General features: G+C 40.4%; 1 protein-coding gene across 2 annotated transcripts; it reads right to left on the bottom strand.

The window, feature by feature from the left end:
* Window positions 1-5248: 5248 nt before the first annotated feature.
* LOC146713236 (uncharacterized) lies at window positions 5249-15036 on the bottom strand. Of its 2 annotated transcripts, XM_085452291.1 has the most exons (5): window positions 14514-15036; window positions 12372-12396; window positions 8801-8970; window positions 8534-8669; window positions 5249-7018 (listed from the first exon to the last, which is right to left on the bottom strand). In XM_085452291.1, the coding sequence occupies exons 1-5, from the start codon at window positions 14987-14989 to the stop codon at window positions 6275-6277; spliced, it is 1551 nt and encodes a 516-aa protein (XP_085308417.1). In that variant the 5' UTR covers window positions 14990-15036; the 3' UTR covers window positions 5249-6274. The 2 variants fall into 2 exon arrangements, with proteins under 2 accessions (XP_085308417.1, XP_085308415.1); XM_085452289.1 differs by lacking the exons at window positions 12372-12396; window positions 14514-15036 and adding an exon at window positions 11143-12344.
* Between the last annotated feature and the right edge of the window lie 12 nt (window positions 15037-15048).

The following is a 15048-nucleotide window of genomic DNA, read 5'->3' as shown; positions in this document are numbered from 1 at the left end:
AGAGAGACAGAAGCTGTGAGAAGTGGAGAGCATGGAGGAAAAATGAAGTCTGTTGTTGTTAATGTGAGAACACATGAAAATTGGGTTGGAAAACTGTGGCCGGCTGTCTTGTGGAGGTTGATAAAGAGTTCGTAGGATTGCAACAAAGGTAAAAATAAAACGCACACAAACACACATAAACAGAGAAATGTGAAGGAAAGGCAGCTTTAAGGACACGCCCTGCTGAATCTGCAGCTCCACTGCACACAGCCATTAAACCTGCCTACTAACACACACATGCAATGAAGATCAGCTTGTTATCTGTCATCAGTGTTAAAATTGTGCAAATTTCACAGACACTTGTTATCAAATGCTGAGTGTATCCACTGCTGACAAATAACCCTCTAGGTTGCAGGACAAGAGTTTAACTTTTGTGAAGGGAAAAAAAGAGATTCTGGTTTGACCAACCAGTGATCAGACAATAAATTTAGTTGTTAATATAGTAAATTGTGAGATGCTTTCTGCATTATTGGTGCAGCACAAGTAATTTACTGTATGAAGGAAATTCTCTTTTGTGATAATATTTTGAACATGCATTTCTGTTGTCCTGTCAACTTAGTGGGTTAATAGCTGATTTGCAAATTAGTTGATTGTTACTAGATCAGGGAAGGATGACAGTATTATAAAATAAGTGAATAAGATGTAACAGAGGGTAGTTTCCTGTTTCTGATGTATGGGTGAAGCTTGCACCCAGATACACACTCTGATTACACGAGAACAAACTTGTTTTGTGAAATACATGATGACATGTTACATGTTTTATGTTTGGGGAAGAAAAAAAAGGAAAGAAAAATTAAATGAAATGATTGGGTCTGTGAAAATGAAAAATAAGTTTAAAAAAAAAAAGCACAGACCTGGGGAAGAAATCCACATTCCTGTGATAAAACATTGATATGAAGTGTTTAGGAAGTTTTTAATGGTGAACATTTGTGTTGTGTGAACTCTGCAGCTGCTAATGAAAAACATTTTCTCTGTGTATTTAGCAGGTGAAACTAGGTCAGTTGGCCCCAGACTTTCCAGAATTGGAAATATTCAGGAGCACTTGTGGGCAACCAGTAAATATGATGTGGGGAAAATGAACAAAGGTAGTGACACTTAAGTCTGATTTCAGACCATGTAAGCATCAGTTGTTAATTAAAGCCAGAAGCAGTGACTGCAGCACTGCATGGCAGGTTCTAACCCCTACAGCCTGTTAGTTCACCTGAAGGCAAAACTTTTCCTGTTATTTTTCCGGTAGATTTTGGGGTTTTTGTTTTAGTACCAGGCTGATTCTGCCAGTTAGAAAAAGAAAAACAACCCAAACCTAAGAGAAAGACTTTTTTGTTTGTTTTTTTTTATTTACACTTAAGACATGTCCGGGCCTAAAATCTTTTTTGTTTTTGTAACAGTGCACTTAGGGAAAAACCTGCCAGGTATCATCCCTCTGGGTGTGATATTTTGTGTGTTGATGTTAAAAGCAGGCCTGCAAGATTGGGAGCAAAAGTGCTATAAAATACTTTAATTGAGAGCAAATATAAGGTGAGCTTCTCAAGATTACAATTGGCTTCTGAGAAAATTCACCTACATAGGATGCTGACCATATTAGATGGGAAATCCTGTGTTTAAAAGGATTGTAGCGATTCAATCCATTTCAATGGCAAGAAGAATTGTTTTTGGAATGATGAAATATTGCTGTCAGTGGACATTTAAATTTGTGCGTGGTTTTCCACTATCAGCAATGATCGTTATGAATGCATGTGACTAGATGAATACATGTGATTGGTATAAATACAAATGCAAAGGACTGTGGCTGGACTGATGATGTGGACTAAATGTGACTGACTTGAAATTCAGAAGACGGTAACTATTCTAGGATTAGTCACTTTTAATGCCTAATCCACCCCAAACAGTGAAAAAAAAAAAAAGGTGGATGTGGGTGTTTTTGTTTGCTTGTTTTTGCAGAAGCAGAAGGATGACAGAGACCAGAGGAGGAGAGACTGTATGTTTACATGAGTGTGGGCAGACTAAACCCTTTAGCTGCTACTTTTCTGTTTTACTGATTTTGTGTGAAGAACACTGTTTTTACTGGCTGCTTGTTGGTTATAGTAACACTCTGTATTGTTGGAAAATGTCAAATGTTAGAAGTTGTCAGAAAGCATAGCGGCCTTGAAGAGCGTGCAGAGAAGGCCAGCCCACATCAGCAGCAGTTAAGCTATGCTCTGATGAACGGCTTTCACCCACCCACTGCTGACTTCATTAGGAAACAAAATTTTAATCAAAACACAGACGGGCATGAATTGGGCCTGCCGTGTGCTACTCCGGAGGAGACGCCCTGATGTTGCATTGGCAATGATCTAACTAACCCTTTTCTTTAAGAAAGGAGCCTAGTTCTGATGAGTTGACTCATGGGAGTGTCGATGCGTCAAGAGGAGGAATTCCAGGTTTAACATGAAACAATGTTTTCTGTGTTTTCCATGACGATTTTTTCCACGGCTTTTTACTGTGACTTGTGGGATTAACACGTTATGGACAGGTATGTTCGGATGAGTGTTTGAAAACTTATAAGTGAAGTTCACAAAACTGAAAGGAAAAATGTGGATTGATGTTGGTTGATATATTTTCCAAATGGTTAGAAGTTTTTCCTTCTAGTAGGGAGATACAGGTGCAGTGGCCAGAGTATTGCTGGAAGAAATCATCCCAAGGATGGAATCTCCAGAGATTGAGACTGGGTGCTGATCAGAAGTCTTCAGAGACCCAGCGAGAAGTAAGAAACATTCATGGCAGAGCTGAAAGCCCAGGCAGTAGTTAAGGTCAAAGGTCGTGCGGTTTGGGGCCCTACTAGTCATTATGAGAAGGTTCCAGAACCACAGCAATAACCATAAAGCTGCACTGGAACGAGAGGGTGAGGGGTGAAAAGAGCGCCCTCCTCCAAAAAGAGCATGCCAAGCTCCAACTCAGCGACTGCAGAGCAGACTCTGTGGCACCTAAGAGGGATCATGAATGCAGATGACACCTTATTAAACAATCAGGCAGTTGTGCCGGAAGTAGTTCCGTGTGGTTTTGTGTTAAGGGGGTCGTTGGTGTGACATTTCTAATCATCTTATAACTGCATTTACATGACTCTGTGAACATCACAAACTCTGTTAGAGTCCTGAGCCTGAGCAGAAGTGACTGGAGTAGTTTTAGCATGCACGTTTTACAGCAACCTAACTAATAATTATTTGTGTATATTTTGTAGACTGATTTTCTAGCATGTCAGTTCCTGATGTGTAAGTGCATTAGGCCCTCACTGTCCGAGTAAACATAGTAACAACAGTTGTGAGTTCTTTTGACATGTATACTCAGCTTTGACATGTTGTTTGACACCCTAAAGTAGGATTTTGGGTTAATCACATTTCAGTGAGTGATTTTGATAGGTCTCAAACATGCTGGAAGCACCTAAAGAATGAGGTTGTTCTTCTAGAGTTAAATGTGGTTGTTTTGGTTTCCCCAATCACTGATGTGAGGACAGTAAAGATAATTGCAAATGCCTTTGAGAGGGTTTACACTGTTTAAATGGGTCTACAGTAGTAAAGAGTACAGCACAATGCATAGATAGAGAGGAAAGATCGATCTCTCTGTTGTAAATTTAGCTCAGAAGTGTTTGATATATGTTGGCTGTGTGGAAATTCATGGCTACTTCTGGGTTTTACCCCAGACTTTGGGAAGCACTAACTTTGAAGTTAGTTTATGTTTGTGGTATTCACTTAGGTACAAATATAGTCGCTGTCCTTTATGGCAAACATCTGGACAGAGCAAAGCAAATGGCACAAAGGAGTGTGTGATGTTTGGTGATGCATGTGTGCTTCAATTCCTAATAACACTGGGGATGAGGGTCTTTTACAGAAACCATTAATAAATTGGGAAACATGGGTTGATGGATTTAACCCGCAGAGTTGAGGGATGTCATCTCTACAGTTTTAAGAGTGTTCAGCTCCAAATTGTGCTGACTGCACCAGAGTACCAGCCGCTCAACTTCCTGCCAGTATGCAGACTCATCACCATCCTGAATGAGGCCAATGACAGTGGTGTCATCTGCAAACTTTAGGAGTTTGACAGCCGAGTTCTTGGAGGTGCAGTCATTAGTGTAGAGGGAGAACAGTAGTGGTGAGAGGACACATCCTTGAGGGGCACCAATACTGAGGGACCGAGTTTCAGAGGTGATCTCCCCCAGCCTCACTTGCTGCTTTCTATCTGTCAGGAAGCTGGTGATCCACTGACAGGTAGCTGGTGACACGCTGAGCTGGGAGAGTTTGGAGGAGAGAAGTTCAGGCACAATGGTGTTAAAAGCCGAACTAAAGTCCACAAACAGGACCCTGGCATAAGTTACCGGGCGGTCGAGGTGTTGCAGAATGTAATGCAGCCCCATGTTCACTGCATCATCCACCGACCTGTTTGCCCGGTAGGCAAACTGCAGAGGGTCCAGCTGGTGGCCTGTAATGTCCTTCAGATGGGCTAACACCAGTCGTTCGAAGGATTTCATGACCACAGACGTCAAGGGGACGGGTCTGTAGTCATTCAGTCCTGTGATGGTGGGTTTCTTGGGAATAGGGATGATGGTTGAGCGTTTGAAGCAGGAGGGAACTTCACACAGCTCCAGAGATCTGTTGAAGATGCAAGAAAAGATGGGAGCCAGCTGTTCACCACAGGTTTTGAGGCAGGAGGGTGAGACACCATCTGGTCCGGGGGCTTTCCTGGGCTTCTGTTTCTGAAATAGTCGGCTCACATCCTCAGTGTGTATTCTGAGTTTCAGGGAGGAGGAAAGGGGGGTGAGAGGTGTGATGAAGGTTGTTGAGACTGGATTGGAGAGGGTGGTGGTGGTCGTTGAGACTGGATTGGAGAGGGTGAGGGTGAAGGGGGGAGAGGTGGAAGATGTGTTGGGGGTCAATTCTGAAGCGGCCATCTGCTCTGGTCGCAGCAGATGGCCGCCCCTCCCTGAGCCTGGTTCTGCCGGAGGTTTCTTCCTGTTAAAAGGGAGTTTTTCCTTCCCACTGTTGCCAAAGTGCTTGCTCACAGGGGGTCATATGATTGTTGGGTTTTTCTCTGTATCTATGAAGCGCCTTGAGGCGACTTATGTTGTGATTTGGCGCTATATAAATAAAATTGAATTGAATTGGGGAAGGGAGGGTGAGGCGGGGAGTCTGTCCGTCTCAAACCTGCAGTAAAACATGTACCATGGTCACGCAGTCTATTCTTGAAAATATTTTGTGCATCTTCATTTTTATTTACGGTTCCACATGTGGCAAAAGTTTTGTGTTGCCTTAACTTACACCCTGTAAATTTAATAATCTATACTTCAAACGTGGGGATGGGGACTACTTTTTGTTTTTATTTGCTGACATAACCAACTCTGTCTAAAAATAAACCTCTGACATGTTTAAACATATGAAGAATGGGATGTAGTATCCTCTAACTACTTGGTTAAAATAGTGTTAGAGAAATAAACATATTCTTATAGCAATGTGCATCACTGTAGTTATAAAACATGAACCATCTAAAATGGTCCCACCAATGTGTAGTCCTACTTAGAATAATCCTTTAATTGTCCCACAAGGGGAAATTTGGTTGTAACAGCAGCCACTTGCACAATCACTTCTGCGTTATACTTATCCCTGCCCCACTGTTTCTGCAGTGGTTAAACAGTGGCGATGTTCTACACCCGCTGCCTACAAGAGCTCCCAAAATTGAACAACTGCCAGAAAATTAGGTAAAGGATTTACGTTATATGCTGCATCACAGATACACAACTACGAGGGTAAGAAAACAGAAATTAACCCACAAAAAATAACGTTGGCTAACGTCAAATTTAAACATTGCGTTACTCCTCTCTGCTTTATCACACCTAATTTGACTGGTCAGATAGTTTAATCAACATGTGTTTGGGTGATCAGAAGCAAATATACATCAAGTTAATACTGCAAACATACAACATCTAAATGTCTGTGAATGACTGAGAACCGTTCTCAGTCACTCAGGTCATTGTAGTCAAAGGAGCTTTCAAAGAAAAGCGTCTGGACTTCTTTAAGTTTCTACATTTAATGAATGTTTAAAAAACATTTTACTGTTGTGTGAAACCAATGAACTCTTATTTTAGCAACGGTATAAAAAATATTAAAACACTGAATGTTTTCAGAACTTATTTACATAGTAAGTATTTAAAGCTCCATGCCTAGCATAAGTTACTTGCACTGGTGTCTTGGGACAACTCCATCTCGTCTCACTTAATCCGTTTTTTAACTAATGCTGTGTTCTGGTAATTTGACAGCATACATGCTACTGCAAACAGTTGGTTGATATTGTAAACAGGTGACATGGTGATGATGCCATCAAAAAGTTTGTTCTGTTTGATCCTCCTAATGACTCGCTCCACATGTAGCCCGAGTCTGACTGTGGCCTGCATCTCCTTAACCTGGTTCTTCTTCTGCTTAGATAGAAAAGGGGGGCGGTACACTTTGCATTTACAACCATCTGTGATCAGGAAGCCCTTATCCACCATCACTGCCATGTCTTCAGTCAACTTCTCAGCAATGCCTGATTGTTTGAATAGTTCCTTGTCACTAACCGAACCTGCGTACAGATCAGAGATGAATGTGACTGGACCATGTGGAGCTATGCCAACCAGGGCTTTCATCGTGCAGTGGGATTTGTACGAAGAGTACGTTTCACTCTGGAGAAGTGGTGAGGATGGTGTCTGACACCTCAGCTCTGTACAGTCAAGGATCACCTGGGTGTCTGAGAAACCTTTGAATTCCTTAGGGAGGTAAGCTTGCACTTCTGCACGTGTAAGCCAGATGCACTGAGACCCCAGTGCAGTGGCAAGAAAACTTGTCCATGTTGCAATGATGCTGCTCACTGTGGACTGGTGTATGTTGAATCGATGAGCCAGGTCCCTCTCCTTCAGACCAACAGACAGGAAAACCAGGAAAAGAAAGAACTCGTCGATTGGCTGGAGCAGCTGCCTCTGAAAGGTTGAAACAAAAGGGAAAATGTTACTCCTAAAGCTATGAACTAGTAAGATCATGCTTTTCTTGGCTAAATGTTTTGTAAGATAAGACAGGATAGACCCTTATTAGTCCCACACGTGGGAAATTTGTTGAGTTACAGCAGAAAGTGGCAAAAATTCAGAAAAACAATGGGATAGGATAAGAATAAGACACTGTGTACAATAGAATAAAATGCTACGCTGTCAATGTAATTGGTTGTTGTAATGGTTATGCATATCATATCGTACATTTTTAATTTTTCTACAAAATAGTTGTTTTTATTATCTTTATATACATACTGCAAATGTGTTCATACGAGTTGGCACTCCATCTCTTGAAGGTCAAAAGCTAAGTTCAACGTGACTGTCTGGACTGATTATTGTAGGAATGATGTAGAGTGCACAGGGTTGCTTGCAACACGCTCACACACACATGATTACAGGGATATTCTCTGGTTCAGAGGGCCAAATAATATGTCTGCAAGTAGCAGTGGGACAGAATTAAATAATCAAGAAATAATCAAAACTAGGCGGGGAGGTGTTTTTCTTTTCTCTCTTACAGAGGAGAGAGCAGATACCAGAGGAGGTCACAAATGTACAAGGAAGATTCGCAGGGAGACAGCAGGACTGCCATCTCTGTGTGAGAGCACGATAGCCATGACAATCTTTGTTATTGTCTCACTATATAAAGTTGTGGAGGGTTATCCTTTTTGTGAACCAGATGCTTGATCTCACATAGAGGTCCACAGCGCTGTGTAAACTTGTAATTTGAATTGCTAACACAAATTAAATCTTTTTAAATGACAGAACGTTCTCCTGAAATTCCTTCTGAACACACAACAGTACCATGGAGTATGGAGCCCCGCAAGGAACATAGGGGGGAAAAAAAATTAAGATTAACTTTTGCAAGATCTTACAAAAGTAACTCGGGATCTCTCAAAAGTAGGTAGCATTTGAAGGCCAAGTTGGCGTATCCTTCGTGACCCAACCTATCCGAGAACTCATACCAGCCAATCCGTTTCCAACAATGGCAGCAGCTACTTAGTTTTAATATGACTCTTTCTGGGTCACAAAATAAACTTTTAAGATATTTTCAGACGTGAATGTAGCTGTGTAAACTTCAAATATCTGCTCAGTTTATCAAGACATCACATATTTGCAAAAGTGGTAATTTTTTTGTTTTTGAAGATGTCTGTTACCCACCAGCTGAAAACTAACAGCAGGTCGAGGCCCACTACAGCCGGGGGGAACACCGCACTCCAGGCACATAGTGCCTCGACCTCCCGGAGGATGCAGCCAAAACATTTGCCAGATCTCGCAAAAGTTCATCTTTATTTTTTTTCTCCCATGTCATGAACACAACAGAACGATGGGGAAAACAGGTGCTGTAGTACACAGATGTAAGTATGCAAAGGATGCTGAGCCGTTTAGGATCTACATAAACACAATGACAGCGCACCTCTAGTTCCAACTACCAACAAAGCCATAGCCTACCGCTTGTGTGCGTGCAGGTGTCAACACTTCTTCGTCCGTGTTGGCAGCTGACTTGGCTCTTGAAGCCCGGATCATCTTATAGATGCAAGGCTCAATCAAAACCCAGAATGCCATCAAATGATCATAGCTTGGAAATCTATTCACAAGAGAGACAAACATCGTGTCAATCATTAATTAACATCACTCATGAAACATACAGTCAGCAGATAAAAAGTAAATATCTATGTTGTTTTCATGAAGACTGGAAACACTTGAACTTCGATGTACCTGGTATAGAATTGGATGTCAGTGTCAGAGCCAGCAAACCGCTGTAACCCAAACTTTTGCTGGACACGTAACTCCTGTATTTCCTTCCTCAGACTCTCCACGTCTTTGGACAGGTCTTCTGCTGATGGCTCAGGGACTGAGCAGTAGTCATGATCTCTTGTAACGCTGTGCTGTTGAGAGATATTTTCAGGCAAGAATGTAGCTATATGAACTTCAAATAGCTGCTTGATTTATCAAGACGTCACATATTTGCAAAAGTACTCTGACGTTTTCTGAGACATCTGTTACCCACCAGCAATAGCTGACCGGGAGGTCAAGGATCACTACAGCAGGTGAGATGAGTGAAATCCCAGCATATCATTTTTAAACCGCCCGTGGTCTTTTGCTACTCAGGTTAAACATGATATTTAAGTCTCTTAGGCAACTTCTAAATTTTAATGTTGGGTTTAATTTAGTGTTTTATTTGTTCCTGAGTCAGTTTGGCTGAGATTAAAGTTCAGCTTCATAACTGGACAGTTTTATTTAACACTGAAATCTTACTTAGAGAGCGGTGATTGTATTTTGAACTACACCCGTCATATCCCCTGATGTAAAATGTTCTGTTTTTGTTTAAACAGCTGACTCTGAATTAAATACACTAAAAACTCAAGAGGAATCATTTTCACTGGGAGCAAAAGCAGCATGCTAATGCATGGAGATCCTGACTGCTCCAGTCAGCAGATTATATTTTAAATACTTGATTATATTTTGATTATATTATAAATACTTATATTTATAATATTATATTTTAAATACTTGCGGGGGAGAAGGCTTACTACAGAGGAGCTGTCGGTTATATTAATGGCAGTCGCGTTCTGGCGGATGGTTGAAAAGTGTTCACTCTTACTTGTTCTCTGAACTCTACATAAAGAGGGACGTTTGACAGTTTTGAATGTGATGGGAGGTGCCAGCACCGCTGTTCTTTCACCTTTTTCTAAACAGGAAAGTAAACTAACTTTTTCTTTTTTCTATTCAAGTTTGATATTCTTAATATTTTGAATTCTTTATTTTTAATGCTACGCACATGTTTATCCTTTGTGTCGTTGAATGTTAAAGGTCTCAGGGATAACGTTAAAAGAAAAGCAATGTTTATGTTTATCAAAGGGCTAAAAGCTAATTGCACCTTACTACAAGAAACTCATTCAAGTGACGCTGATGCCACCTTCTGGTCAAATGAGTGGGGTGAAAAATCCTCTTCGGCCACTGATCCAACCACTCTGCTGGAGTAGCTCTCTGTTTCTACCAATGTCCAGGGAAGGTCGTGACTTTTCAGGCTGATGATTCAGGACACTGGCTGGTAGTTTTATTGAATATTGATGGTTCATTTGTGATTCTAGTAAATGTTTATGTCTAGATCTGTGGTTGGGCTCGATATGTTATAGATATGTTTCACATGTTTCTATCTCAGCAGCCCCGTTGACAGATCACAGTATTATTATTCTTAAACACCAATTTAAAGGAAAGGCATGCAATAATAAATTTTTAAGGACAATTTTCCCTTCGCAACTAAAAAGAAAAAAATGGTTAGAGACTATTATTTGAAGTTTTTGACTAAATATCTTTCTTTTTCAAGTCCACCTAAAGCAAAAGAAAATCACTTTAAAATTATAAATGCCAAATATCTGTCCAATGACTATCTTCACAAGAATTTGAATATAGATACGAACGCATGCACTTTCTGTAATACTGATATTGAAACTACTGCATCTTTTTTTTATTCATGTGAAAGTTCCAGATCTTTTTGGGATGATTTTCTGTACTGGTTAACCTCTAAAAACATTGACTGCCCTTCTCTAACCTGACAAGTAATTAGATTTGTATTAAAAACCGAAAAAGAAAAAAAAAACCCCAAAACTTATTTATAGTAGCAAAATTTTTCATTCACAAATGTCGCTTCTTGAAAATTACTCCGATTTTTGTTGGCTTTAAAAATGAAGTCCTGCTGTGGAAGGCTTCATTAGACAAGTGTAACTTAAAGCTCACACCTTACTTGAATTTTTGATGCAGCTTTTCAATTGATGTAGCTAGATTTCTATGTGCCTACTTTTGTATGATAGGTCACCTTACTGTACTTTTATGCTGCTTTATGGTATTTCTGTCCTATAATATTCTTTAAATGTTCTTTGTTTGACGACTGCTTTGTTCTTAACCACTTATAACTGTATATAACTTTTTGTTGACATGTAAAATAAGCGCTGTATTGTAATTTTTTGACAATAAAGGGAAAAATTGTACTGCTACATCGGACTTATCTCAGTCTGGGTTGATGCATCAGTTTCACTTGAAGAACACTGAACACTCACGGATACTTTAGTAGCTTCAGCTGCTTCATTGCTTGTCTTCTCCATAACTGACACGGTGTCTGATTGGTCACCATCATCCACGAACATGTTGGCTACTGTAGAAGCGGGTTGTTGTTTACAACCATCCCGGAAACTGTTTAGCATCTCTGGTCTTAGGCGTTTCTTAGCGCGGTTTTTACTCGCTTTTCCCAGACCCGTGGTCTCCTCATAGCGAAAAATTGTCGGGACTGCATTTGATTTTAGTCTTCGCTTATAACCAGAAGCACCTGTGAGCTCTTTTATCAACCGTGGTCGACTAAATGCCTCAAACGCATCAGGGCTAAAGTGGCTAGAGCACAGCCGCGGGTCTTTGGGGAGTTGTACTCGACCGCAAGCATCTTCCCATTGCTTTCTTCTTGTTTTCTCATGAGGAAAGCTGTGCAGACTTACATCTGTTCCTTTGTTGAGCTTCGACTGGAAATTACAACCGAAAGCTACACAATGCGGCATAGTAGTTCCTCTCCTGCAACAACAGGTTAGCTGAACGAAAGCGCCTGCCCACAACCAATATACATCATCGTCCCAGAATGCATTGCGTGAACAAAAACATGGCCGCTCCCGAGGCTTCAAAATAGTTTTAAACAACAAAGATTTAATGGATAACGAAAACATTTTAGTTATTTTCAACAATGTTTATGTAGTGGAGATAATTTGTAACATATTTAGAGTAACTTGACATAATAGTCGGGATTCCTTTTAAGAACAAAGAAGGAAAAACTGTGAAAGAAATCCTGTTTCTGACCAGAGCTTTCCTCCTGACGCTCAGACGACCACATTTTATTCATACCTGATTTCACTTCAAGCTTCTCTTTCTTTTGATTTATGTAACACAGTACACACAGAGGCCAGCCAAGTGAAATTAACAGTGTGTTGTGACCACATGGGGTAATTGGGATTATTTTTATTTTTTGTATTATGTTTAGTTGTTGTCCCTGTGGTTTTCCCTTTAGTTTTTAAAATGGTTTTCTCAGTGTCTCTATAGGCTCGGCTGTCTCTCATTTGGGGAGTTTGTTGAGTGATGATATGATTTTGCGAAGCATTATTTTTGAAGGAGTTCTGTTCAGCTGACCTCTTTTATGGGTCCACTTATTTCTTAAAATAGCTTATTTTTCGGTGATTGTGTATATTGACATTATTTTTGTCATTTTGGGGGTATTGCAAAAGCCACATTTTATAAATTACACCCGTACCTGTGCACCCTTGGCTTCAGGGTCCCTGAAAAGTAAGAAAAAAAAGTAAGAAAAAACAAAACAAAATCCCATGTCACATTAATCTTTTGTTCTTTTTGTGACTGGACATTCAAAGGTGTCTCACATAACAAGAAAAATAACAATGATAAAACTTTCAGATACTTCACCTTGTTTTCTTAACAAGTTGAATGTTTTAAGTCATGTTAATTTATAAATTTGTTAGTTTCAACAAATCTCTAATATTAACCTCACTTTAACCTTTAACGGCTCTAATAGACTGTGTGTGCGCCTTGGCATTTGCTACTTCCAGTGGGGAAACTCCCGTAGAGCACTTCGTTTCCGGTGTGATATTCGTGCCTTGTTTATGGTCAAACTTTCCAAAACAAGTTAACCCAATGGATGAATCATGCGGCGATTTACATATCTCGGCCCCCTAGACACAGTCTGTTTGACCTGCTCCCCTCAGGCAGGAGGCTCCGGTCCATTCGCACCAGAACCTCTCGCCATAAGAACAGTTTCTTCCCCTCTGCTGTTGGACACATGAACAATAACCTTATGACTGTTCCCACCACTAACACATGACCCTACGCTGTGTTGACTGCATCATTCCATGTTTGGCACTGATCACCACCTGCACTCATGTGTATATATCATGTATATATCTTTCTACGTAGCACTTTTAATTCTTATTCTTACTTTTATTTTTTTCATGTCTATTTAAGCGCAATTTATGACAGTATGTTTGCACTGAAGCACCGCAGCAATTTCCTAATGTTGTAAACCTGCTCAACATTTGGCAATAAAACCCTTTCTGATTCTGATTTACATATCTCGAGATGTCTTGGGCATTTACCATTTATATATCTGTAGATGATGTTCATCGACTTGAACTCGATTATTCTACACCAAGAGCAGAACAATTAAAACTATATATTGGATTTGTGAAATGTTTAAATAAAGGTTCATTTAATACATTTTCATGCATCTGGACCACAGTAGAACAGATCTCATACTACGGTCCAATTTTGCTTTATTAGCCGTTCTTGCAACTTTAAACTTTGTGGGGGGTTTTCAGTTGTTCTCACTTCCAGCTACTTTACATCTGACCTGCATCCTGTGTAGATACCTTCATAGAGAGGACATTAAGTTAAACTCCTCTGAGATATTAAATTACACATTGTGCGACAGTAGGGGGCCCTGCATTGTTTAGCGTTTTTTTGTTTTTGTTTTTTTTGCATTAATGCAATTAATTAAATCTATGAATGAGATCCTTGGAAATTGGTCATAAAACTTGTGCAGAAAGCAAAGAAACACAAGATTAATCCAGGTTAAAAAAGCAGTACAGAGAGGGGGAAAGCAGTGGCCAGGATTATAAGAGAATATGCATTTGCTGTTTTGGTCAGTATTTTAATATATAGTCAAAGTTAGCAGCCCTTTTGCTTTATATTATCTGCTCTTGATGGATTTAAGCTGTATTCCCTGGACCAGAGATCTGAGTAGACTTCAATCAACAGCTGACGGTTTGTGTTATTGTTGATAGTTAATATCGTCAACTAATAGGGTTCATTTGCTTCAATAAAGTGTATTTCATGTAATCAAATGCTTTTCGTCTGCTTTAAGGTGATCAGAATTTGACATTTGAGATGCTGTATCATTTAAAGCAAGTTCGAAGAAAGTGCTGAAATCTGTCTTTATTGAAGTTTCACAAATCACAGAAAGTTTTCATAAAATCGTTGTTTTGTTCTGCTGTTAGTGTGGAATAATCAAGTACAGGTTTGAAATGTCAGGGTTGTGTAGTTTTTGCTCTGCAGCAGATCAAACATGCTTTATCAATTTCCCTAATCGGAAGTTACAAAGGCAAACCAACTTCAGCCTCGTATTAAAATGCACATTTGTGTGGTAATGTTATAAAGCTGTTGTGAAATCTGTTTATGTTGTCCTAGTAAGGCTACCATGAGGCCAGCCACTAGAGGTCGCTAGAAGACCGGTGTGTATATGTGTTTTCCAGAAATTGATGTAGCCACGTACACTGTTGCTACAATTCAATTAAAAAGCGGTTCGTGCTTGAGAACCCTGCGTCTTATTGCCTCCGAACATGACAAAAGCCATGGGTCACTAGTTGAAAACTTGAGGATTTCTTACCTTGTATAGTCCCGACTGTCATCAGCTGATGTGGCAAATCGCTGCAGTCCCTGAGTCGACTGATAAGACCCGAGCTGCAGCCTGAGCTCGTCGAGCTCCCCTGATATGGTTTCGTATTTAACGCGATGCTCCAAAACTCCAGGTCGCTCTGTCTTTTTCGAAAAGTTATTCCAGTGGAATAACAACGGGACAACTTTGGGCTGAAGACAGCGCTTCCCAGAGGAAGACACGAAGATGTCTCCAGTCTCGAAATGCCGACTACACACTCTCGAGCTGGTGGTAACAATGAAGCCGTGCCTTCTGATTTTCATCAGCCATTGTGCGCGCAATTCAGGATCCTTGGGAAAGCAGTGGAAACTTAACATCTTGTTGAACCTCCCCCCAGCGGTGCACAGCGGGACACAGCAGTGGTGGGTGTTCCCGCCTTCTGCTCTTTGTAGCTTAACGCGATCTTTCCGTTTTCGTATTTTGGACATGATTTTGGTGTCTATCTTCTTCGCAGTAGCGACAGATCGCAATATAAAGCTGCCGGAAA

Source organism: Copadichromis virginalis, linkage group LG3 (genome assembly GCF_057382275.1).
Source record: "Copadichromis virginalis isolate Kocher_CV1m ecotype Utaka linkage group LG3, C_Virginalis_male_GT1.1, whole genome shotgun sequence".
Taxonomy (NCBI): domain Eukaryota; kingdom Metazoa; phylum Chordata; class Actinopteri; order Cichliformes; family Cichlidae; genus Copadichromis; species Copadichromis virginalis.
This window is presented reverse-complemented; position numbering and strand designations above follow the sequence as displayed.

Bases quoted from the DNA above. Each gene is read 5' to 3' on its own strand.
- LOC146713236 (XM_085452289.1), bottom strand. From the start codon at position 11,793: ATGTTTTCGTTATCCATTAAATCTTTGTTGTTTAAAACTATTTTGAAG. The intron at 8,670-8,800 runs GTACATCGAAGT...TCTTGTGAATAG, and splicing joins GACATCCAATTCTATACCAG to ATTTCCAAGCTATGATCATT. The intron at 7,019-8,533 runs GTAGGCTATGGC...TCAACCTTTCAG, and splicing joins CACCTGCACGCACACAAGCG to AGGCAGCTGCTCCAGCCAAT.